General features: G+C 42.0%; 1 protein-coding gene and 2 long non-coding RNA genes across 7 annotated transcripts in view; 2 read left to right on the top strand and 1 right to left on the bottom strand.

Annotated features, from left to right (window-relative positions):
* STMND1 (stathmin domain containing 1) lies at positions 1–25,458 on the bottom strand. 5 transcript variants are annotated; one of them, XM_085220177.1, is made up of 5 exons: positions 25,264–25,458; positions 24,445–24,625; positions 22,134–22,288; positions 16,988–17,060; positions 13,970–14,816 (listed from the first exon to the last, which is right to left on the bottom strand). In XM_085220177.1, exons 1-5 carry the CDS (start codon positions 25,345–25,347, stop codon positions 14,689–14,691), a joined length of 621 nt encoding a protein of 206 aa, XP_085076303.1. In that variant the 5' UTR covers positions 25,348–25,458; the 3' UTR covers positions 13,970–14,688. The 5 variants fall into 5 exon arrangements, with proteins under 5 accessions (XP_085076305.1, XP_085076303.1, XP_031408598.2 ...); XM_085220179.1 differs by lacking the exons at positions 13,970–14,816; positions 16,988–17,060 and adding an exon at positions 1–1,970 and having other exon boundaries at positions 25,264–25,453; XM_031552738.2 differs by lacking the exon at positions 13,970–14,816 and having other exon boundaries at positions 15,745–17,060.
* LOC104910098 (uncharacterized) lies at positions 1,319–4,318 on the top strand. Its single transcript, XR_014882287.1, has 2 exons — positions 1,319–1,456; positions 2,071–4,318. It is a non-coding gene; the product is annotated as an uncharacterized LOC104910098 (long non-coding RNA).
* LOC104910097 (uncharacterized) overlaps positions 14,734–25,822 on the top strand; it is a 57,237-nt gene continuing 46,148 nt past the window's right edge. Inside the window, exons 1-2 of the long non-coding RNA XR_014882285.1 lie at positions 14,734–14,875; positions 15,858–15,948. This is a non-coding gene — a long non-coding RNA (uncharacterized LOC104910097). The remainder of the gene's footprint in view (positions 14,876–15,857; positions 15,949–25,822) is intronic.

Below are 25,822 nucleotides of genomic sequence, written 5' to 3'. Positions count from 1 at the left end.
TTTGTTTGAAAGCTTATTTAATATTTGGTTTAATCTACTCAAGAAAAGAAATGAAAAAGACAAAAAGAAAAGAAGCTCACACAACCACTCGACATCTCTGAGCTCCACACAAGTGCAGACAAGCTCTTGAAGTCCTTGGAGGTATCCACTGCCCACCAAAGACTCCCAGTCCACAAAGCACGGCCTTCACAAAGCTGTGAGGAGGTTGTGGATTCATTTGGCAAATTCAGCAACAAGGCATAGACATGACTTGGACATTTCTACTGTGTACTGCACGTAGAGTCTCACTGGTGTGATTGACATGGCCAGGAGTGTGTTTTGCAGATGGGGCTGGCAAAGCGTCAGCACCTTTTATTTTCTATTTTTGCCTGGTGTGGACACAAGGGTCAGCCAAGACTGTCTGTTGAAAACAACAGGTTGTTCTCTGCCGTCATTTTTCCAGCCGTGCTCAGTCAGTGGTGGAGGGGTCACTTTAATAACAAAAAGCAGTCAGCATCTACGGATTCGCTCAGTATCCCAGAGACTCTCAGCACACTAGTCAGGAATATGAGGGGGCAAGAAGAAGAAGAATCCAATTGTGGATCCCGGTGAGACGTTACTGGAGAGGAATCTTTGTCTAAAATACTCAGACTTCAAGTTTATCTTACTCTGAAGGAAGACGTTCAATACAAGCTAAAAAGGTCAACAACTTTTGCCATCATAAGGAATGTGGGGAGGCCATTGCTGATCAGCAGCAAAACTACATCCAGGAAATATTTGTTGCCATGGTGACCATATTAAGTTGATTCCTTTTTCTGCTGTACAGAGCTGACTTAATTAATTCAGATATTTATAAATAGCTTCCTGTAGGGCCAAAACTAATAGCTTCAAAGTGAAGTTGCGCAGGCTTTGTGCAACTTTATACAGACAGATGGAGGCCCTACTTCAACAGAGGAGTTGGTGTGAGCGCACAGCTTTCAGTGTTATACTGCATTCAACGTGGCTGCATGTGTGCTTAAACTCACATAGACGCTGAAATAGGTTGCTGCAATTGACAGCAGATTAGCGAGCATTTCTGTTTTAAACAGTGTGTTGTGTTTTGATTAATTTTCAAAGACTGGTGAAAATAAGTAGTTGCATCGTTAGTCATACTAAGAGTGGTCAGTTGCTCAGAAGTTGCTGTGAGCGTTACGGAAAATATAGGTATGTACACCTTTGGTGGATTCATCTTCTCTTCACTAATACTCAGCCTCTGTGGGTTGTCCTTGCTTCCTTACTGTTGTGTATACTGGTACCAGTGAAATTGTTGAAACGTGCAATTTATAATGGTCTAAATCAGACGTTTTTTCTGGGAGTGGGTAAATCGAGCATGCAGTGTGTATAATCACCAACATTTCTGGTCCCTTCTCTAGGAAATTGTCTTGAAAACTTCATCACAGACAAGTCTTTCAGCCGCTCAGCATCATTTGCGTAGAATGTGAGTTCCACATCCATTGACTCTGTGTTGTCCCAGGTGTTAATTCTGCTTTGCAAACACAATCACACTGTCACTTTAGGGGAGAGAGGCAAGAGGAAAAGGTTAAGGGAATTACTATTCCTGCTGCTTTTCAGAGCTTTCATCCCCTCCAGTAGAGCATGGCCTATGCAAATGGGTTGCTCCGCATTTGGCATGTCAGGGGGCATTAGCCTGTTGTCCAGTGTCAGGATAGCAAGGAACAGCTGAAACTGGGAGAACAGAGAGGGAAAAGTCCAGAAGCATCTTAAAAATGATAATGATGCAAAATGCCATCTGCAAAGACAATGAGAAAACTGGATGTTTCGTTAACACTCTTACATCATCTTCATCCATACTCCTCTTCCATTTTTTCAGACCATACTTTCTATCTGACATTTGACACCTTTTCTAGTTTTCTTTGCTGTTGTTTTTTCTAAGCGTGGCTTTAGCATTGCAAATTGATTTTTATCTAAGAGTGAGAATCCAGGCGGTATCTCTACAAAAAAAAAAAAAAAAAAAGTGCTGTTTTTGTTGTTGTTATTTGGTTCGTTGGTTTTAATGCACCCTGAGGTACGGTTCTCATTTTTTCCACCCAGAAATTACCCGGTCTTTGATATTTTCTTAGACTGATGGAGACCCAGGCTTGAGGTCCCTCAAACTGCATACACAGAGGGGAGTCAAGAGACCTGATCTTCAGAATTTCCTCTATCACCTGCAATAGGAATCCATTGGAAACAGCTAAGACATCTTCAGATAGTATCAGCAAACTTCCCATAGAAAAATTTAAGCCATGGGGCCCTTATCTCTCCCTGCAAGGCAAGACTTGATCAGAGAAGTTTCTGGGACAAAATGCCCCTCCTGAAGCTGGTAGGCCCATGCAACTGCTTGACAGGACCAAGATCTCCTCCTGCATCATTTATTTTGGAATATCCATCAGCTCCAGAGGCCTGCTGTCTGCTTTCCTTTTTGTAAGTGTCTGTGAGCAACTTCTCTTCATTTTTCCATGTAGAAGTGTTTTGGGAAGGGCAGCAGGATTCCTTTTCCACAGAGGACCTTTTCAGAGAGGACCAGCAGTCTCCCTGGAGCTGGGGCAAGGAATAGGAAAGGAGTCTTGTTCTGTCTCCTTCCTGTTCCATCTCCTGTCTCATAGAAACATGCACAGCAGCATCTCGCACAGCAAGAATCTTTCTAGGATGTTCATTTGATAATTTTGAGCTTTTCCACTCTGCAGTCCTCACAATAGTTTTTCTCTGAGTAACAGTTGCATCAAACTTTGTTCAGTTAAGTAAGAGGTTCAAATAAATAAGATGTTTTTAACCCAAGTTTGTGTCTTAAGAGCAGTGATGCCATGACAACTAGCTGTTTTTGTTGTGGTGCCGTATTTATCAGAGATTTGGAACTTTTACACCCCCAAATAAGGCAACTGATGTGAAAAGGAAAAGTCCTCTCTTCCCCATCTCATCACACCTCTGAGTGAGGAGGGCCTTTTTGTGCCAGAAGAAAAGCCAGATACAATCAAATGAAGGAGAAAAGGAGTGGCATTTCTCCGCCTGGGAAAAGCCAGAAAAGGACATGCTGGAGACCCCTCACAGGAGGACCCGGGCAATCTCAGAGGGATTAAGCTGCAGTGTACTGTACAGAGAAACCAGAGCTGAACCTGGAAACATGCAGCTCCATGAAGCATGGCTCCTGTGCCCTGTGTGCAAGAGGCTGTTGTCCGTCAGCTAAAGCATAGCCCCATGCACAGTGTTATGACAGCTGTTGGAAACTGTTATGTCAGTGTACCTTTTCTGTCTCTTCAGGAATAGAAGATGCTGTGCTCCTTTGGATTTTTTAATGCCCTGCTTAGTCTGGATCACAAGCCAGTGAGACATTGATAATTTTAACCACAGACTGCATGAGCCTATTTGTTTATATTGCTGGGACAAACATTTCCAGAGGAAGCCTGTGCCAAAAGTGACTGGAATAACTTCTCTTCCTTTACACCTTTATCTTCTCTCCTTTTTCTGCAGAACATTGCTGCATTATCACTGCTTTCTTCGAAAAGCACAATCTTCTCTGTCTGTAGTTTCCTTTTGGAACTGTGTTATTCCTTTCTAGTAAATTGTAAGGAACTTTTGTAATTTCATAACAAATGCACTAAAACAGACCCCAAACCTGCACAAATCCACTGTAATGCCAATTTTACAATTGCATTCTTTGCTTTTTTATCCCTGCTGCTGTTTGATTTTCAAAGGGAAAGAGAGAAGTTAAATATTTATACAGGGGAAACTGAATTTACACAATAAATAAAGAGAAAAAAGCAGAAAAATAATCCCCCCCCACTCTTTAATTTTCACTAACACTGCATGTATGCTGTTTCACAAAGAAGTGTGCCTCCTACTTTCATCCCATATTCAGCAGATGTGCTCTTAACTGCTCTTACTCCTTTTTAATTCCTTTACATAAAATAAAAACTTCCATTGTGTTTCACAAATTCAACATGATATGGAGGTTGTTTTGTTTTGTTTTGTTTTTTTTTTTTAAAAAGAAATACGTCCTGCTTAACCTTAGTATGGCAAGGAAATTTGATTATCACTTGTTGAAAGGCATGCAGGTCACGTCAAGTGTTTCTGACATTTTAAGTTTCTGTCTATTTTAAGTTAAGTTAGAATTTGTATTTGGATTAGGAGAGAGTAAAAAGACTTGGACAATAGATAAGTCTTTGCCTGTGAATGAAAACTGGAATATGCAAGTTATGGAGTTATGGTCAGACAGACTTCTTTTAGGGATGTGAGGCTTCGGCTGGGTCACCGCCCAGATGTCCTAATTAAAAAAAAAAAAAAAAAAAAGGAAACAAAAGAGCCCACACCATCCTCCCTCCTGTTACTTTGAAAGAGAGAAACATGATCAAAGCCACACAGGAGAACTAATGTGAAATTGCTTGTGAAAATTAACTAGAGTTTTTCTTCCTGTGCATTTTAGTCCAGTAGTAAATTATCCACCTCCTTCTACTTAACTTTTTGTTTTATATTCCAGAAACCTGTGTTTCTGTAACATTGCTTTAACTGTTAAAAACATCACAGGTCTTGGCTCCTTCAGCTTGCAGCAGCACCTAACTCAATTGGAGTCAGCAGCTGTGCCCAGAATGAAATTGCTGTCTGGTCAGGAGCTGAGTTTCAGCATACTCTCATGCCTCCAGCAGAAGCAACATTGCTACACATTCCTCCATGAGCTCCAGCAATTGCTGGAGCAAGCTGAAGTACTCCACATCCCTGGGTCTGAAACCAGGGGTCATATCTCTGCATGGGGCCTGTAAAGTTAGGAGCAAAGTACAGAGCCCAGTTAGGAGCCATTTATCCACGCCCATATGTGGGGTCAAGGGCTCATCAGAAGTGGAGTCTCAAATTGAAACAGGGTCATGACCAGAAAATGTCTGAAAATGGCTAACAAGGATGCCAGGTTTGAGAGTTGTTCTTGGTAGAAAAAATGTTAAGTGTTGCTTTCCAAGCAATTATCATGTGACGTTTGGAGGGGAGGGCTGCACTGGTCACCGTTCAGCTCGCTCCTTTTGGAAGCAGGCTGGTTCTTGGAAGAAAAAGTCTGAAGATCTGAGTTGTTTCTGCTGAGAGAGATGCTGAGGCTTTGCTGGATTCGGTGCCTGTTTAGTCTGTAGCCAGCTCTGAGCTGAAAGGCAACACTTGTGATAATACATTTTCTTCACCATAGAGACAAGTGCACCTCCTGAGGGAAAAACAGTTGCTTTGACATTTCAGGCTGGGAAACCTGTCCTTGACACATGCACAGCCCTGATACATGGTGCCTTGGCTGCGGTACTTAGGGCTGTCGGGAGACTGGCACCAGCCCTGCTTGGAGGCAGCGGTGTGCCAGCAGTGCAGAGCAGCCAGTCCCCAGCAGAGATGTTTGCCCTGGGAAGGCAGCAGGGCACTGCAAATACAGTCTCTGTCACAGGAGATCTGTTCTCTGCATTAACTGCAGCGCCGAGCACTTGCTTACACACGGTAACGTATTTATGTTAGCAAAAGCCCCAGTGGGACAAGGGAAAGGAGAAACCAAGCTTATGTTATGCTGTGACTGCCAGCAGTCACAAACTGCACCATGGCAGGAACTGAGTGTGAGAATCAACTGTGTTCTCAGACTTCTAGGAGCTGCAGTCTTGATTTGCAGAGCTGCCAAAGACCTGCAGCTCTCCTGCCTTCAGCTAGATGGGGGAGCAGCCTATCTGGAAATGTGCCCACGGGATTTAAAATCAAGACCCTGGCTGGTAACAGAGCTTTACAACCAAACATTGGTGCCCAAAGGGCTAGGCAGCAAAAGCATAGAAAAAACGACTGGGCAGAGAGGTGACTATGCTGGAACATATATCGTGGATGGTTTATGGTTGGACTAGATTATTTTAGTGTTCTTTCCAGCTGTAATGGTTCTATGATTCTACAATTAATGCGAGTGACAACGTGAAGCACAAATAAAGTCACATCGTACTTTACAGTCTTACACCGTGGTTCTGCATCCATAGTCACTGTTTCATAACACTGGCTGGCCAAGACCATGCTAAAACTCAATCTTAACAAACGTACCCTTGGCTCAGTGAAAGTGATGGGGCTCCAATAGTAACGAAGAATTCAATACAGCCAGCTTTACTGCCTGTTTGTGCTTCTTCACCGTTATAATTCACTTTCAGAAAAATAAGTGCTTATTCACTAGCTGATTACAGAGGTGAGAGGTTATGGGCCCATGAACCAGGGAACACTAAGAGGTGATCCGTACATGTGACAGATGAGCAATCATGTCCAAACACAAACTATGCCATCAGTGTTACTTACTTTTAAAGCGCTATTATCCCTGCATTGTTCTCTCTCCTCAACAATTAGTCATTCAGGCTCTTGAGAACTTTAATTCAATAATCCATACAAGCTCATCAAGCAAATCTCACACAATCACAATGTTACATACAAGATTTATAGGACAGAACTGGTTGGATGTGAATGTGGGAGTAATGGTCCATAAACAAATGTGACATAAAAAGAAGTCAGCCAGGGAAGCAGCCTCCTGAACTCAGAAAGCCTAGCAGTAGTGGGAGATGCTGTTATTGCAAAATGTCTTCAATCTTTTGAGAGGAAAAGGAGTTATTTTGTCACAGGAGAAGAAGTAACTGCATAATGTTCATGGTGTTTACATACAAATCAATGAAAGGCAGTCCCTGGTTTTGAAATCATGTAGAGCTGTACGCATTTTCCTTTTGAATGTGGCATTAAGGGAGCCTGTGCTCCTCTGTTCCCTCCCTCTTCTTTGCCTTCTTTTTTTCAGCAGAAAAAGACCTCACCGACGAAGAGAAAATAGATTGAAAGCTCTTGCATCCAGACTGTTTCAAGCAAAGCTTGGAGAGACTTTGGCACATAATGTCTCTGACATTATGTTCGCTGCCCTTAGAAAGCAATAACCAAATACATTCTGCTGGCAGTTAGCAACTGCAGTGATTTCAACACAGATGAGAGAAAAGAGGACAAAGAAAGAATATGCTTAGTGCATCCCTTTCACTACGAACCTATGGGCCAGCTGGAATGTTTACAAAGCTCTAAGGCCAGCCAGCAGGGAGTTGCAATAATCTAATTTTAATTATGTGACAAAAGCATGAAGAATCATTTCAAGGGCCAACAGAGGGAAATGGTTGCAGCTTGCCAATATTCCTTAGATGGTAAAAGGAGACAAGTTAACCCACAGAATTTAGTTGTTTCTCAAAAGGCTAAATGGATCTATCAAAACTCCCAGCCCGTTGTTGTTAGAGAACAAGTTCGTTGCCAGAAAAAAGAAGCTTTAGATGTTAAAGAAAGTTTCAAAAAAGCATCTAGGCAAAACAGCAATACCTGTGCCCCTCTTCATAAATAAAAAATGTACTTCAGTAATGAGAAAACAAAGTCCCATAATCATATTAAACTGGCTAATATGAAATGCAGAGTATACGTGTTGCTAGGAACAAGCTGACAGAGCTTCAGCCTGCATTCTCCAGCCTCACAGCCTTCTGGCAGGATCACAAAAATAAAAGAGCTGTTATGCTCTCCCTAAGCAAAGCACAGTTAAAAAAGAAAGAAAAAAAAAAAGAAAAGAAAGAAGAAGAAAAGAGGAGCATAGCTGAAATCCTCCTGCTCTGCACACATCACAGCCCTTTGGGAGAAAAGGACTGCTGCCTCCTGGCAATCATAGGACGGAGCTGACAGCAACCACCGAAATCACTTTGACTCCATTGAGTAGATGGCCATCGTAAAACGTGAAAATGAGTTATATTTCATGCTAATGGGAGATTAACCCATGGGGTTAACACACACTGCCATCACCCTTGGATCAGGGCCAGCTTTAGGCACTGATAAATAAGTCACAAAATGACAGAATCATAGGGGTTGGAAGGGACCTCATCAAGTCCAACCCCCAGCTAACGTATATTAGTACATTCTTTTGGGATGCACTGAATCTAAACTTTTAATACAGGTTGTCCTTTTTTCATTGTTCAGTAGTGCTTTATACTATCTCATGGTTCTCTTTCATCTGCTGTTACATAGGGATTTTGTACTTTGGTTTTATTATTGCTTGAGGAGAAAAAGGAGGAGGAGGAGGAGGAAGAGGAGCAAACAAAATTTCAGTCTTTTGTGAAGACATTATTGGAAATACTGCATTTCCAAAATTAACATTCAGTAACTTAACAGTCTCTCGGGCTTCATGGAAACTTTCAAATAATAGCATAGAATGATTCAAAGCTTGGTGATGTGCTTGAGCTATATCTTGCCACAACATCACTTTGATGACAGCATTACAAAGGATGCCAAAAAGTGCAAGCAGTCTGTTTCTGCTTCTACTCTTTGTTATTCCACTAAGTGAAATAACACGTTGCAAAAAAAGTGCATGACTTTCAAGTTCAAGAAATGTTAACCTTGTCTTCCATACAGAAGAGCTTCAGTTAAAGTACATTATCATAATTTAGAGCAATTGCCATTTGAAATGGGAGTACACTACAACGATGTGTATGATAAGCAACCACTGAATGTGGTGTGCATAGTCACTGTGTTGGCATAGTCCTATTTCCACCTGGCTATGCAACTTTGCAGAGCAGTTATGTCATGGAAATAGGATTTGTCTCCTGTACAACCAATGGAAATTCAGGTGAAAGTGATTTTATATCTGCTTTGCATCTCCTCAATATGTGAGAGGTTCCCTTCAGAAAATCTATTGGGTATTCCTGTAGAGAGACTTTAACAAAAGCCTCTATGTAAGTAGAAATAATTGTTAATAAGGAACTGTGTAAATCTTTATTAATAAAGTAACAAACTTAAAACTTTTCTCTGCTGACATTCTATATTGCTCTCTTCTTTAGAATGATATCAATAATGACTCAGGGTAATTATTCCCAATAACACTATCAATGTTTATTGCCACTTGCAAGGTATTTTTCCCCATGATGTGACCATGACATTCTCATTCTTGATCAACGCTATCATTCAGATTTGTACAACTTGAGGTCTTTTTCTGTGAAACTAAACACTCTTGTGTAGGATTTCCTTCCAGTGTCAAATGCTTCTGGCTCACTTCAGTTGTGCCTTTTTTGCATTTGTCTGTAGTAGGATTTAAGGTGTGATGTTTGTATTAATTTGCTTATATTCAAGCCATTCCTAGCCAGGTTTTAACACAGGTATATTGCATGTGTTAACACATACTGCCGTCACCCTTGGATCAGGGCCAGCTTTAGGCACTAATAAGTCACAAAATGACAGAATCATAGGGGTTGGAAGGGACCTCATCAAGTCCAACCCCCAGCTAAAGCAGATTCCCTACAGAAGCCTGCACAGGAAAGTGTCCAGGCTTGAGTATCTCCATAAAAGGAGACTCTACAACCTCACTGGGCAACCTGTTCCAGTGCTCTGTCACCCTCAAAGTAAAGCTCTTCCTCATGTTCAGGTGGAACCTCCTATGTTCTAGTTTGTGCCCATTGCCCCTTGTCCTGTCACTGGACACCACCAAAAAGAGACTGTCAGTCTCCTGTGTCCTGAAGTCTGTCCTCCTCAGTGACTGTCCATGGCAGCTGTGCTAGATGAGGTGAGATTGAGCTGTCTAACCACAGTGTGCTGCCTGTGCATCACTTCTGCTGCTGTTGTTACCAGGGACTGCAAGGGTCAAGGCAAGATGGGGAATGAGCTGAATAAGGCTGTAATTACTGCTGTGGGGTCTTCCTTCTTCCTTGCAGTAAAAGTCATTGTCAGATCTCCTGAGAGATGAAGTCAGGGTTGGTGAGAGATGCAGTGTGATGCTACATTGGGTCATAAAATGCAAAATAAATTGTTTTTGCAGTCAGACAACACTCATTAGACAGTTGATGCTTGAAATTCCATTAACTAACAGCTTTACATGAGTAAATGAAACTTTTGTTTTTGAGTCCTAACCAAGCTGTAATTTGTTCCTCCTGTCTTAGGAGTATGCAAGAAGTCAGACTGATGGATTCTGTGCAAATCATTGGACAAATTTAGGAAGCATGTTAGAAAAGAGCGAGGAAAAAATTAGGAGAAGAATTTGGGGTTGCCATCAGCTTTCTGATTATATAAATGTTTGCATATAGTTATATATCTGCTGACATGAATAATTCTTCAGATAGCTCTCAAGTAATCATTTTATATTCTATGGTTATTTCCTTAGTAATCTGGCAAGGGACACTTGCAGTTTCTGGAAAATTAAAGTCATTTGCCATGAAATTGGCAACTTTGGGTACTGCAGACTTTGATAAATAGCCTGGAGTGGAAAAAGCAAGAAAGGGTAAGACCTCAAAGTGTCACTTCTGAAACAATCTGGTTTCACTTTTCATTTTAAAAGTGACCCCCTTTCGTTTTCACAATGAGGTTTAAAATAGATGGTCTTGAAGCTAAATTGAATAATTCCGTATTCAACTCACATGGGTTTTTTTTGTTTGTTTTTTTTCTCCCACATTTATTCGATGCCTTGAAGTGGAAAGTAGATTATTCAATCAGCTCCAAAGGGTGTTCATTTGAGAAGCCAGAACAGGGAACTGAGGTGACAGAGCAAGGCACAGTGGAGGGATTGATAAGCTAAGCACTAGCTGTTGGCTGACAGAGATTGTTTTTGTTAAGGGAAGGGTTGGAAATATCTCCTATCCATTTCTATCGTTTGTTTGTTAAAGAAAAGTGAATTTCACAGTGGCATTCTCAAATGATTAAAAGGTATATATGAGGGTTGCTCTGAAAGTAATGCTCCCTATTTTATTACGTTGGCCCACAACATCAGAGGTGGATGTTGGTGGTGTGGCAGTAGAGGTTGAACCTTCCCACCAACATTCCATCACATTTTACTGCTGTGCGACAGATGGCAGCAGAAGGGCAAACTGAGAAAATGGCATCTGACATGGAAGTGTGAATGAAGCAAAGGTGTGTCACTGAATTCCTCCATGCAGAAAATATAGCACCTACTGACATTCATCAATACTTGCTGAATGGTTATGGAGACCAAGCAGTGGAAGTGAGCACAGTGAGGTGGTGGGTTGTGCATTTCAGCAGTGGTGACAGTGACATGAAAGACAAGCCACGTTCTGGATGGCCATGCAGATTTTTATGAGCATGGCATGCTGGCTCTTATTCATTGCTGGTGAAAATCCATAGTTCATGGTGGTCACTGTTGAAAAACACTGTTTTGTAGTTGAAAATTTGCTCTATCAAGCAGTATTTTTGTGCTCTTTGTATCTGTTGTCACTTCCAAGGAAATAAATAGGAGACGTTACTGTCAGAGTGACCTGTGTACAACAGCCCTCTCTCTCCTTCCAAGTTACCTTTAGAATCATGATGCTGTTTTCTAACAATATGCTTTTTTCCCTTTCAATAAGGTAACTTTTTCTCCATGTGGGAAAATGTCTGGAAGCCTAAACAGGTGCCTTAAGAAAACTCAGCTCAAATTCCGAGTGGGCTATCTGGTAACTTCATGGATTGGATATGAGCACTAAAAGAGTACAGAAGCTTGCCCGCTGCTCCATCTAGTGCTTGTATCTTATAGGATCATGAAGTATCTTTTACTTTTGAATGCTCATATCCTAGGAGAGGCATGAATGTGCTGAGAAGTGGCTTAGCTGCTGGGGAGCACTTCTAGTCCACTGGCTTTCTAGCTCATGAGCTGTTGGTTAGAAAGTCTTCTCTTTCACTGGTCTCACTTTTGCTTGCCAGCCTGCCGTAGAGAACAAGAGTTCCTATAGGAAGACTGAACTGCCTTTGCAGAGGAGAGGGGTGATTTTCCAGGATCTGTCAGGGAATAGGTAGAACACGAGTCTAATCAGTCGCTAGGATCATGGTGATAAAATCTCAGAGCTTCTATCAAGAATTCTGGGTTCAGTTTAATGAATTTTGTGTTGAATATGATAGTCACTAAAATAGCTCATTTCTATCTCGTATGTAAGAAATCAGGGGATAATTAAGTCTCTTGGCCATGTAATCGAAAGGACATAATATAGAGAAGAGGGACCATCACATAAGTTAGAAAGATGAGAAAAAATAGTTTCAGACAGTGTCCACTCTAGTAATTTAAACAGTGGCCAGGAAGGTTTCCAAATATAAACGAAACTGTCCAAACAATCTCCAGCAGTTTTTACATTTCCCAATTAGTGCTTTCCAAGGCAGCTCCAGGTTACAATTCAGAAGATATTATGATCGAGGACCATTCCTGTGTTCAGATACAGACATTTTTTAGTGATGATAGAATTTGATAGGATGGTTATTGATGTTCCATGCCATCTGGCCCAGACATGTTTGATTTTCCAGCATAGATGAAGTCACAGCATAACACTGTGTTACTGAGAATTTAGATCCTTTGCAGTTCCAGCCTGGGAGCATTGTCTCTGTAACTTCAGCTATTCATGTCTCCAGTTCTAAGCATCCAGCGAGTGTAACAGGGCAGGTGACAACCACGTGAGAGGACAACATCAGAAGGAAATTTTTAGTTCCTCGCAGGACTTTCTACATTTTGCAGATCTGCAGCTGGTTCTCATACATTTGATTTTTAAGTACAACTCCAGTCTAAGCAGCTCTTAGAGATGCTGTTGCTAATAATCATCATTCCATATCATAGCTGGCTTTATATTTATTTACGTTCTTCCAGAATATAAATAGGCTCAAAATAACGGAAGCAGTCCTATCAGCATACTGGAGTGGTTGGGCACTACATGCTGCCACAGCGCACTAAAAACTCCCATCTGGAGCAGAAAAAAATTTCCCTGTGCTGTCTTTGTAAATCTCTTCTCTGCATTTGTTTACCTCCTTCATTGTCTTTCTCTCACTATCCTCTCTGAAACAAAAACACTTTATACAGCAAAACTGCCAGAGAAGGAAGAAAGCAAAACATCAGTGAAGTGGGAAAGCTTTGTAGACAGCAAGCATATTCTGCTGTTCATTGATCTGTCAGGTCTCTATTTCAGAACAAATCACTGCACAGCATAAAATCCCAGCAGAAACATTAGCAGGGTAGCTTGGAGTGAGGGCACTCAGGGGTTATACAGTTGGGAAGGGTGGTTGCACCCTGCTCCGTCCTCACCACCTTGAGATAGCCTCTATCAGCTTGTTTGGGAGCACATTTCCCCGGCGAGCTGCCTCGTGGTGAGAGGGGCTGGGACCCGAGCCTCTGGAGTTATCTGGAGGGAGGGCTCCATTAATATCCCTGACAAGATCTCTTTATCCCGTGCCTTCCTAATCTGCAAGACAACAGGAAAAGAGGGGGAATTCACCGAGCAAAATGGAGTCCCTGCTGGGTGTGACTGTTGCCATTTCTACTTTGTAAAAGTTGTGTCTTTGTTTTATCGAATGGCTTGGTTTTTCAAAAGGAGAAGGAGGGAAATATTTTTGTTATTCCCGCTCTGGGAGGGGTTGTGCAGCAGAGGCTTCTCTGTCCGAAAGCATTCCATTTCCCACCCTCTCTCCTCCTGAGTCCACCCTCTGCTGTGCCCTCTGCCCCCAGACTCCCCCTCGTGCTGTGCGACCTGGGATCTTCTGCCAGTTAGGATTTCTTCAGTAGTGGCTTATGCAATCACTAACATCTCTTCTCAGTACTCGCCGGCTCTGTGCTGGGAAGAGAAATGATGGTTTCTCTTGATGTACTGCCTGAAATCAGAAGTTACCGCTCCTCAAAGGGAAACCAGCACTTCTGACAGCACTTGAAAAGCAGCCAAGTTATTTTGAAATGTCAAATTAACGTAGGAAAACAAAGCAAGGTTGGAGGGCCCTGATTCTGATTTTTTTGTTTAAGATCTCTCTGTACCCCTGAGTACTACGGCCAGTAATTAAACACGATGTTCTGTATGTGCAGGAGGTCAGATGACATTGTTTAATAGCCCTTCCCAGCATGGAAGGCTTCCTGAATTCGTGCCAAAGCATCGCCGCAGATAGCTGAGTTTTACCCCCACCACGTAATGACTCTGCTTGGCCTTAGGTACATTTAAAGAGGCAGGCAGCTAAAGCACAACTTGGGTAAAGCTTTAGGGACTGATTTGGGTTTAATCATTCCAGGTGGTATTGAAATGCACACGGAGCAAATTAGGGAAGGGTGCAGCTCCATAGGGCACAGCTGTGAGCGTGCTGTGGTGCAGCACTCAGCCCCTCGGGCTGCTTACAGAGCAAGATGCACACCGAGTTCAAGCGCTCCTCGGTCAGAGATCTCACTTCTTGCCATCCCCATCCTGCGAAGATGTAGAGAACTGCAGAGCAACAAGGACGAGATGGAGACTGCCCGCAGGCTGGAGAGAAAAGGGAACTGGGTCAAACAGAAAGAACGCCGGAGGAACAGAGTAGCCAAACGAGGAAAGTAAGAGGGAATGAGAGAGAAAAGCTGCCCCGAGGCAGCGCCGAGCAGGGCCGCGGCGGGGCGGCAGCGAGCAGGGGCTGGCGGCCTGAGACCGGGAGCGGGGCGCGGCGGGGCGTTGCGCGGGGCAGGGTGACACCTGCTGGGCATGGGGGCGGCGGGGCCGAGCGTGGAGCTGGGCGCGCCCGGCTCGTTGTGTGGAGGCCGAAGGGAGGCCTCGTGGCGGCTCCTCACGGGGAGCGGAGGGGAAGCGCTGAGCTCTGCTCTCTGTGATAGCGACAGGGAGCGGCGTGGGGCTGCGTGGTGATTTAAAAGCAGACATGGTGCACCTCGCTCGTGTCTGCGCCTGCTAATTGCTCTGTCGTTGTCAGATGCATGCCAACGTTGGTTTATTCACTGGAACGGTCGCAACATCTCATTCCTCTGGGTGCAGGCAGAACAGCAGTCAGCTCTTGCTCAGAGACGTAGCTCTGTTCTCCCTGCTTTGCTACTGTGCACTGAGGGATGAGTCCAACATCTGCTGAAGGCAATGGGAAGACATGGATGCCTTTCAATAGGAATTATATTAGTTTTCAGGTAAATACAGTAAGGCAAACTTTAACCGCTTTTCTTATTAGTAAAGCAAACATTACCAGCAGAAAGATTTGAACTTTGTCTTAAAATGACACCTTCAGAAGTTCTCCTGTTCACTGTTGCTTTTCTTGGGCTGTCCTTGCCCTGTGGTTGATGTGGGAAAGCAGTGTGTTTGACACAGCTGAGCCATGCAGGAGCCCACAGGTGGTCACAGTGCAGAAAGGCACCTTGCCTGCTGCTGTGCTTTTCTCTCTGTGTCACGAGGCCTTTTGTGCTGCAGGGAGCTAAAATCCTTATCTGGGAAATAGTGGAAGAAAGGACATTGTGTGGGGACAGGCAACTGTTTGTCCCATCCTTCTGAAACCACAGGAAGGCTTTGGGAAACTACTAGTGCTTGGGTGTCTTTACCTTCCTTTAAAAGGAGGCTAATCAGCTCAGTACAACAGCCTGTATGGATATATGTACACACAGACGCATGTTTTCATTCCATGCCTGGCTAGGCAGCTTTAACTTAAAGTATCTGAGAGAAAATTTGGTGAACAACATTGGTTAACTGTATGCTGAAAACACATCCTCAATCTCCTGCTTCCCCTGTCTGTCAGACTGTTGGATGACTTCGAGTCAACTGACCAAAGTTCTTCTTTTTCCTAAGTTGTTTCTCTTTTTCTTCAGTATTTTTACAGTTCTTTCCAGGTAACACAGGGTAATTTTCAGTATTGCTTTTCTATTTGCTACTGTGTCCCATCTTTTTCTTAAAAACCAACAACATGGCCAAACCTGAAGCACTGGTCTCTTCCTGATGAGCTTACTCACTCAGCTGCTCAGGTGGGATCCCAGTTGCTTGAGTAATGAGATGAGATCTTGTTCCTACCTTTAACGTTTCAGCGCAAGCATTGTTTATTTATTTATTTAATTTCCTGGGAGTAACAGGGAGAACCACAATGAGGCTGTACAAATAAAGGCTAAGATTTTCTCTTTTCTATAGTACCTGGTGAAGAGAGCAGTGGTCCTGTACTGTACCTGAATTTCCTTGGCTTGGAAGGCAGAAAGGAAGAATGCGTCATCAGGAGCTGGAGGTAAAGAATTAAAAAAAGCCAGCGCAGGAGGTGGGCATGAGTGTGGTATGGAAGTAAGGATTAGCATGTTTAGAGATGAACCAGAAGGGGATAGTAGGGCTGGTAAGAGGCAAAGCACAAATGCAACCATTTCTGTTACACTGGTTTTGGAAAAGCTGGGTATATTAGATGTTGCACATGTATAACAGGTAGGGAATGAGAGATTGCAAATTTATTGCTCTGTTATGGAAACAGTTCTATCCTTCCCATGGAGACCGATCACATTCTTCCTGTCTGGATGGGTAACTCACCTGTGCTTTGCATATCTCAGCCAATTAGTTGTTTTCTCCACTGCAGTTTCAGTATTAGTCCTTGCTCTGTGTACACAGAAGTTCCTGTGGCCTGTTGTTGCCTTAATGTCTGAAGTTTCATATCTCTGCCTGCACAATAGGTTAAAGCTCTCTGTTCTTATGTTTAGGTCTCCACTGTGTTTTACTACCCCAAATCTTGTAGCTGTTCAGGCTTTTTTTCTTCCTTGCACGCTCCTCCTTTTGTGCCTTTCCATATGTTTACAATGCCTTTCCAAATTCCTGTTCTCTGCTCTCTAGAAAAAGGGATTTCTAGAGTTAAGTGTAATAGAAGCATGTTCATGTGTATGTACTCCAACTTAGAGACTGGCAGGTCACTAATTTGCCTCTTCCTTTTCTTATTTGTTTTGTTTCCCTCAACTAGAGTGTGAAAATGTGAAATTAGAGTTTTCCAAGGTGAAATAGGTAACCACAGCTCAGGATAAATCATCTAGTTAAGCCCCGAGATAAAAAGCAGCAGGGAGCAGAGAGGTTCCTTCTTTGCAGGGTGGCTTAGATCCAGATTGTTTCATTGATACAGTTGTAAGTTATATCAGACTCAATGGTAAAGTCCTCAGTGTAATAATTTGTGGTTTCTTCTGCAGTTATTTCCTGCAGCGGTACACTTATCTCCCCATGTAAAGGTGATGACTGAGGGGCATCTATGCTTTCTTGACTTTGAAAACTTGGGCAGTCCTTTTCAGTCTGTTTACCTGTAGTTTGGTGGGCTGTTGCTGGATAAAATGCACTGTGTTGTGGTCTCCTGTTTAGCTCCTTTTCCCTAACCTAAAACAAAACAGAAAAACCCCAGTGCTCTGTAAAGAGGGATGGAAGTAGGAAGAAGATTTATCGATCATATGCAGCATTTATTTCTATCTTCCTACCCATTGCAATCAGAACATCACTCTAGTTAGCACTGAACTTAGACAATTTACTCTTGTGTCCATAGAATATGCATTTTTTTTTTTTATTGCGGGAAAAACTGCTTTAGAAGCTTCCCCTCCTGCATATTTTTAGGATAATCTTTCAGGCTTTCAGCAAAATTAAACTATTAACTTGGCCTTTCAAAATCTATGAGAGGAATACAGGATCCACTTGCTGCCATTGATTGCATTTTGGTAGCAGCCTGCACAAAAACTGTCTGCCTTAGGTCAGTTTGTAAAAAGCAGAAGATTTCATGTGGTAAAGCAAATGCTGAAGAATACACAACAGAATCAGATGACCTCTTTTTTTTTTTTTCCTTCAGCAGTCTTCATGTCCTTTGCTGTAAAAAATCATTCACTTCCTTGTTTCCAAACCACATTTTTTCCAGCCTAGCTGGTGGTTTCTTCAGTATCTTTTCCAGGGCATCTTTCTGTAGAGACATTAAAAGATTTCAGCAGAGTCTATTTTGATGTTGGAGTGACATTTTGCTGCTTGCCTTCTGCTTTTTTTTTATTCTTTTTTTTTTTTTTTTTTTCTTTCCATGCATAGAAGTGATAGACTCAGGTAGCAAATGAAGCCTGTAAATAGCAATGTGGTAATAACCTGAGTGTTTACTTGCTCAGAGTGCTGCTGCAATGAGAGTTCCCATTTTCTGGCAAGAGATGAGTCTGTGAAGCTTCTAATGTTGCTGTGTACCCAGTTGATGTGGGAATTCAGTAAAGAAAAGGAAGCTACTTTACTTCTGCTGAAGAAATTTAAGGATGGTTTTGTTAAAGCTTCATAATCACATTACTGCTGGCCTCTGCTGCATGCAAATGAGCAGCCCAGTCCTAGATCTCTATTCCTGGAAAGATGCAGTGATTATGTGAGCAGCCAGGAGGAAGAAGTCTACTATAAGCAGTTTTAACAGTGTTGAAGTCAAACCAGGGACTTCTGGTTGCTGAAATACACACTGTCCTGTTTATAAATCTCCTGGGATATCTGCTTGCCATACTTTTACAGCCTTAAATAATTCTATAAGTCAGACCTCACTGCCAGAAGTGTTAAGTGCTGCAAATAGTGTAGAGGGTGACTCATTTAGTGAGATGAAGGTGGAGCATGAATCAGTAGGAAGAAAACCAATATTCAGAGGGGGTGTTCTGAATGCAGGTGACATTACTACGAATCTGCACAATGTTCAATCATTGTAAAAATGAAACAACTGTTTTCTTCCAAAAGGGGAAAAAAAAAACAAACAACTCTTCTTTCTATTGACAAAGGACTTTCTAACAGAAGCCTAATGTGGGAAGGTATTGCATGCTGATATTGCCATTCCTCACCAAAGATAAACTGTGGATTACATTGGAAGAGGCAAATTAAATTCTTCCCTATGGGTCTGAACTGAATGGGGTGCTCAGCAACAATGTTGCTTTCCAGGTAGTTCTCTGATTATGTAAGCTGAGAAAATAATTCATCTTTGATTTAAACAGCTGTAAGAGATCAGGAGTCTTCATAGGTCCAAGGAATCATAGAATCACAGAATGACTTGGGTTGGAAGGGACCTCAAGGATCATCGAGCTCCAACACCCCTGCCTGTGGTAGGGCTGCCAACCTCCATATCTAATACCAGACCAGGTGGCCCAGGGTCCCATGCAACCTGGCCTTGAACACCTCCAGGGATGGGGCAGCCACAACCTCTCTGGGCAGCCTGTTCCAGCACCTCACCACTCTCTTGGTAAAGAACTTTCTCCTGATATCCAACCTAAATCTTCCCTCCTTCAACTTAAAACCATTTCCCCTTGTTCTGCCATTATCCATCCTTGTAAAGAGTTGATTCCCCTCCTGTTTGTAGGCTCCCTTTAGGTACTGGAAGGCTGAATGAGGTCACCCTGCAGCCTTCTCCAGGCTGAACAAGCCCAGCTCCCTCAGCCTGTTTCCAGAGGGTAGGTGCTCCAGTCCCCTGATCATCTTTGTGACCCTTCTCTGGACCCTCCTCAACAGCTCTCTATCTTTCTTGTACTGGGGGCCCCAGACCTGGACACAGTACTCCAGATGGGGCCTCACAAGGGCAGAGTAGGCATGGACAATCACCTCCCTGTCCGTGCTGGCCACTCCTCTTCTGATGGAGCTCAGGATACCATTTGCTTTCTGAGCTGCAGGAGCTCACTGCTGGCTCACGTTCAGTTTTTCATCCACCAGGATACCCAGGTCCTTCTCTGCTCTCAAGGCTGCTCTCAAGGATTGCTCCTCTCAGTCTGTATTCCTGGGATTCCTCCGGCCCAAGTGCAAAACCTTGCACTTTCTTTTCCTTGCTCCCTTTCTTATAACTGGGAGTGACGTGACCCTTTTTCCAGTCACCTGGGACCTCACCTGACAGCCAAGACTTTTTGAATATGATGGAGAGTGGCTTGGCAACCACCTCAGCTCCTTCAGAACCCATGGAGCTCATAGTGAAAGCTAACTGCAATGGAAAAGCTAAAATAATTACCTATGCATATCTTCTGTAAATGGGAACTCATAAGTAGATCAAATTCCCATAGGCAGCTCCATTTGAGACAATATATTTGGGTCCTTCTGGTTACCCCCTAGCTCACACACATCAGAGTGTTTCTAAAGGTAGACTTGGAAAAAAGGTACCTGATTGATTATATGCTACAACTAGCCACTAATGAACTAAAGAAAAGCTTAATGTAGCTTGGCAGTGGTGAGGATGAAAATCTGTCACATTGGACTTCAGCTAAAATATTTTTAAGCGCTGGAAGAAAAATAGTAGTTATTTAAAAAAAAAAAAAAACAACAAAAAACAAAAAAACAAAAAAAAAAGCGCCTAAATGCTAAAACACAATCGCACAAAGAAACTTTGATATCTGCAATTTAGGTGGAAGTAATTTTGGTAATAGCCACTGTTAAAGTTACAGAGAGTAGTTTATCTTGTTGTATGAGCAGCTCTTCCTGGCTCTGTTAAGATTAGCCCCCCACAACACTCTCTCAGAAGTGCTTACCCTTTAGAGCAGTAATGCTTAGAAACAAGCATGTTAGCCTTTACTGCTCAGAATTCATTTGGTTCAGGATGAAGTGAAGTACAAGTCAAAAGACTCAAGGCCTCTAGTGCAGTGATTTCAGAGTTTTGGCAATGGTAGGAAATCTTGAGAAGACAAGTAATGCTACCACAGCTTAAGGGATGCAGAGTAGAATTACACACAGGAAAGGAAAGCTCCCACAAGGAGATCTCAGTCTCCAATATTGTAAAAATAAACCCAAACATGGTTGAACTGGTCTTTCATAGTGCTGTGAAGTCTGAGCTCTTTTCTTTGTTGAACCTGAAATTTACTACAAAGCCATTTGTTCTTATGTTTGGTCAATTCCAAAATTTTAGGTGTGAATTTACCCATGTGTTAATGCTCCAAATCCAGCACCACGTGTTGTAATTTGGAATGTGTTAGGGTAATAACCCTTTTCTACTGTCTGTATTCAGTGCATTTAGTCCCTCTGTTCATCGATAATCTTCTGGATTTTTAGCTCTAACGTAATAAATTATTCTTACAGGAGGCAGCACAGGCCAATTTTTCAATGGCTACTAAGGGAGAGCTAACAGCTAGTGGCAGATTTATGTTTTCAGTTGTAGGTTGCCCAGCAGTGGGCCCAGCTCAAATGTGAAACATCACTTGGAAAATCTGGCTTTTTTGGTGAAAAGTTCAAGGCTCACTTTTTTAAAGCTGTACTAATGTATACATTAATTAATTTTTAAATTTTGTTGAGGGGGGAAAAAGACAAACAACATAGGACTCTCCTTCTGTAAGGAGGTGGTATACAGAAATTCCCTAAGGAGAAGTAGCTCAGACTGAGCTTCTGTCAGTAAAAGAGTATGTGTCATTTAAGAGCAGACAGCTTTTTAATACAGGAGGGAAAAAAAGAACAGATGCTCACCTGTTTTGTGAAGGGGAAAAATACAAAACCTGCCTGCAGGATGTTAACTAAATGTAGCTACAGAGGGAATATTCCTCTCAGATACTCCAAAAAATAAAAAATAAATGTCTGAGCAAGGGAAGTAAAGGCTAGGAGAAGCTGCACTCAGGTGTTTTTCAGTCCCTATTTCCAAAGTGCTCACAGTAGGAAGTGCATTGTGCTGTACCACTAGCCAGACCATTACGTGAGACTTGTTCAGTGCTTTTTATGAAAGGTTCCACGTTACCTTAATGTAAGTGGTCAAGGTTAGAGATGAGTGAATGGCATGCCTCAAACTTCAAAGCTACTCAGAATCATCCTTGATCTGAGCTTGAATTGTTTGTGTCCGGTCAGCCCAAGAATTGTGCTTTGGATACAGCCACAAATGGTGTTAAACTTCTTACAATCTCCTTATGGATTTTCTCCCTCCCACCGTCTGTATTTGAAGCCCAATCTGTAAAAAGCAACTGATCCTTAGCACAATGCTTAACAACAAAGAATGAGCTTGAGTTCAGAAGCCAAAATAAGCCTCAGGTTATTATTCAGAATGAAAAGAAAATGGACACTTGTTTCTTAATCCAATACTTGTTCTATAAAATTATTTTAAAAATATCAAAACAACAACCAGACAAAAAAGCTCACATTTTATAATGTTTTTTTGGTCTGAGATCAAATGCAAATGTAATTATTAGTAATTAATAATTATTAGTGATGTTTCTCATAGTTTTGTGGACTTGAGAAACAAGTTTGTGGCATGTATTCTCCAGTGAGTTTTTCAAAGAACTGGTCTCTTAATACTTCCCCTTTCTCTTCTGGACCCATTTGAAACAAGCCTGGAAGCTGTAAACAACTGAATGAATACTACTGCCAGCTTCTGTTTTATTAGCATCCTCATTGTACAGTTTTATGTTCAACATCTTGCCTCTAAAATCGTAGAGGTTTGTCTGGATGCTGTGCATGCAGAGAAATTGACTCTTGTGGAGCTCACAAGAGTCATGTAATGATGCTCACCTTGTGTTCATGTGCTTCTCCAGTCCTGGCAGTAGTACTTTGGCTCCTGATTATTCCCTGCATCCTCAGCTCCTCAAGAATGTCTGATGATTTTTGTCTCTCTGTTTCTTGTAAGGGCTGTGATTTGCCAATGAATCCACTGGTGAGCAGTGCATCTTGAAAAGATGAAAACATCAGAACTTTTTTGCTTGCAAAGCACTTAAATTATGAGGTTTTGTTTGAACGCCATCTTCAAGGTGAGCTTTTAATTGAAGAGATTGCATTCTGAGAACATATTGTAGAAAAGGCCTGCTTGAGGCTCTCTTCATGACTTAAATGCTGAGTAAGCTTTCAAATGGCTGGAAAACTGGAGTTCAGTTTCCCAGTATGGCCAGTTATACCCAGAAGGCCAAATGGATGGAAGCAGGTGCTGAAAGTTTGTGAAGACAATATGTTCCCAAGCAGAGGCTATAGACAGCTGTTTATAATTCAAGTTCTTAAGCATTGTGTGAGCTGGTTAGAGAGGACTCACTAATAGGCTTGTATTATCCCATCTTACACTGGCTGTCTTGTAAAAATCACTGTGCTCTTCTGTTAGATGAATGCAAATTTTCATATGCTCTCATGGCTTATGATTTTTGTTGCAACAGTGCCGCTACATTTACGCATTATCACATGCATTCCAACACTTAATCATGTAGTTATAAACAGCAGTTAAGAATAAATCCAAATTATTTTGATAACCCTTCTGAAGAGCTGTTTAGTTTCCACTTATTAGACATGAATAAGCAACGAGTTTGCCAAGACCTATCAGGTATTTCAACCCTCAGCTGACAGTTATCCCATCTGCCCCGTCTCTACTGGCAGGAAATAGAGCTTTTGTATGAAGAATACTTGGACCAAGTCAAAATCACAGTTATTTGATATCTGCCCATCTTTTTAAGCAAAGTGACTATCACAGTGTTGGCTGGTTGTAAAACGCAAATACAAAACATCTACCATCTTGTATAAGTTGATTTCCTCTATCTCCTAAACTATCTCCTAAATTAACTGAATCAGTCACCCAAAAGGCACCGGGGCTCAGATGTCAGTCAGTGCACGTAAATATCAGAAGGCTGTATATGCTAAAACATCCTTTGGCAAATAAATAAAAGCATGATAAATAGACAACATTGATTAGCAATGTCAATTTGTATGGCTTTCACTAATACATTCATTCAGGAGAAAAAAAAGAAGCTACAGTATCTCTTTTTTGTTTCTTGAAACAGAAGCTTGAAGGATGATTTCAAAAATTCTGTTTAGAAATTTCCTGTGAAGTTATCTTTTTAGCAAGGACAAAGGAAAGGAATTCAACATTAAATGAAACACTTTATTTCAGAGCAAGCAAATCATTTTGTTCAATCTGAAATGAAATCCTTTCATCACATCCTTCTGTGGCGTTGGGAGTTAAGTCCTCTTTAATGAATAGCAAACATCAGTAATTACTCCTTTTGTGTTCAATTTGGAATATTTTATTGGAGCCCTTCTATATAAGAAAGAGTAAATAGCCACTTTAGATTTTCTGTTCAGTGTTTTGTGAAATATAAGCTGTTCATAGCACTTGAAAAGTGAACTACAAAACTAGGGCGTTTGTATTCACCAAAGACAGTACTGCTTTTCCATCAACATCTCTCACATCAGTATCCTAAGACTACACGAGAGTTTCAACTTAAATGTTCCCTTGCACTTAAGAAAATAAGTTCTTAGCAGCTCTCTGCTTCATGCTGTGATAACTTTGGGAAATTGTTGTTTTCTTTATATGATAACTTGCCCTGAAACTTTTTGCTGCAATCTTAAGTAATAGCGTGGCATTTACTTGCTGTCTACACCTGATGCTAGTTAAGAGAATGGCGTTGGGCATTCTGTTTGGGGGGAAGGGGAAAGAAAAAAGAAGAAGGAAAGCTTGACTTGATAGCATCAGACTGAGAGCACTAGCGTGGGCAACGTATGTTCCCAATGTGCCGTGCCATAATCCCTGTTAGCGAGTGCTACCTCTGGAGACAACGAGGCTGAGTATGTTCCCCTGGTCTGTTCCCAGAGTCTGCCAAGAAAAGTATATACCCTTCTGCCTGTTCTGGTAGCGAGAGCTGACTCATGCTGCAGAACATAACAAGTGGTTAGGAAATACTTTCCACTACTATTGCAAGGCTTCAAACCAGTATAAAGAGCTCAGTCCTTGTGGTGTCACGGCAAGAACATTACTGTGAATTGAAGAGGGCTGGCAATAGGCTCAAGATAGTTCATTTCTAGGTCTCTCTCTATGGAGCTGATATGACCTTCAACTACTATTCACCTGTGCTTTGTGCGTTGCTTCTTTTTTCAGAAGGTGTAAATCTTTCTGTTGATTTCTCAGGAAAGCCTCCCTCGCTGGCTTCAACTTCAAGTTTGCTTCCATTCTCTGAAGTGTCCCCTGTCCAAGCTGCGCCCTCCTGTGAGGTGGCAGCCCACGTTCTGTCAGCACTGTCACTTATAGTCTGCGAGAAAATGAAGAAACGAATGAGAGAAGTTCTTGAGGACTCCTAAGTGTGTAAGGAGAAAGCAGTCTCTAGAATAATCCCGTAGGCTTGACATGTTCAAAGTGGAATACAGTGACATTCCTGATACTTATCTGTGTTTTGTCACAAATTGATTGATGTTCATGGGGATGAAAGGTCTCATAATTTCAGAAGGGAAGGAATGACCTTAATCTTGAATATGTCCATAATTCCATTGCCTGTACTGCTGTATTTGTTTTTTAGTACTTCTAAGTGCTGTCTGTATGTTGGACGTTGGTTAGGAATTTCAACTCCAAGAGTTTTTAAAATAAACACATGGTAAGGTCTTTTTTTGAGACAATATCTACCCTGCTGAAGTGCTGCAAAATGATGCAGACTGTGAAAGGCAAATTTTCAGATGCTGTACAATCAGGTCATGCACGTGGCCAAATGGTGAGTCTGATTCCCCTCTGGCTTAAGACTTATATGAAGCTAAGAGATAACACTGTTCATAAAGAGCTCCCTGACAGCCTCTGAGATACAGCAAAACCAATTCTCTGTATAAATATATCCTTGTACACTCCCATGATAAGACATCTCATAACATACTCTGTACAGAGACTGGAAGAAATCACTACCTGGCTTCTGGCTTCATGGTTGTTCTGTAGCTCCTCAGAAGACAGCTGTGCTGCAGCAACCCTGTTAGATGTGTTACAGCCCATGATGAAATGGGGACCATCTGCTTCTCCCTGTTGCAAGTCCAAGCAGTAGAAATGCCCTTATCTCATCACTGGGAGTTTGGTTATTCATGATCACCATGGCATCAAACTGTTGCCCGGGCCTGTTGCTACAATAAATAGGACCACAGGAGGCTTTCATGTTGTGTCCTGGCGTGCAGGCATCATTGTCTTTGACCAGGCTCCCTCATCTGAAGCTGAGAGGGAATGTGCTGCTTCTCAGCTAGCTGGAGATGTTGATCTGTTGGTCATTGAGAGAGTCAGTGAACCTCCTGAGGGAACTGAACTGCAAACACTTGATTGTCTCTAGCTTCTTATCTTCTTTTTTTTTCTTTAGGAATAACATACTATCAGATAAAGTAAAACATACATTATCAGTCTCTGGTCAGATTTCTTAAGTATTCCTCATCTCTGTTAGAAATTGGGAAAAAAAATAACTCCCAATTTTAGCATTCCAAAC

This window comes from Meleagris gallopavo, chromosome 3 (genome assembly GCF_905368555.1).
Source record: "Meleagris gallopavo chromosome 3, MGAL_WU_HG_1.1, whole genome shotgun sequence".
NCBI lineage: Eukaryota > Metazoa > Chordata > Aves > Galliformes > Phasianidae > Meleagris > Meleagris gallopavo.
This window is presented reverse-complemented; position numbering and strand designations above follow the sequence as displayed.

Coding starts and splice junctions, on each gene's coding strand:
- STMND1 (XM_031552738.2), bottom strand. CDS start 25,347: ATGGGCTGTAACACATCTAACAGGGTTGCTGCAGCACAGCTGTCTTCT. Junction 24,626..25,263: donor ACCATGAAGCCAGAAGCCAG/GTAGTGATTTCT, acceptor ATTTTCTCGCAG/ACTATAAGTGACAGTGCTGA. Junction 22,289..24,444: donor AAGCAACGCACAAAGCACAG/GTGAATAGTAGT, acceptor CATCTTTTCAAG/ATGCACTGCTCACCAGTGGA.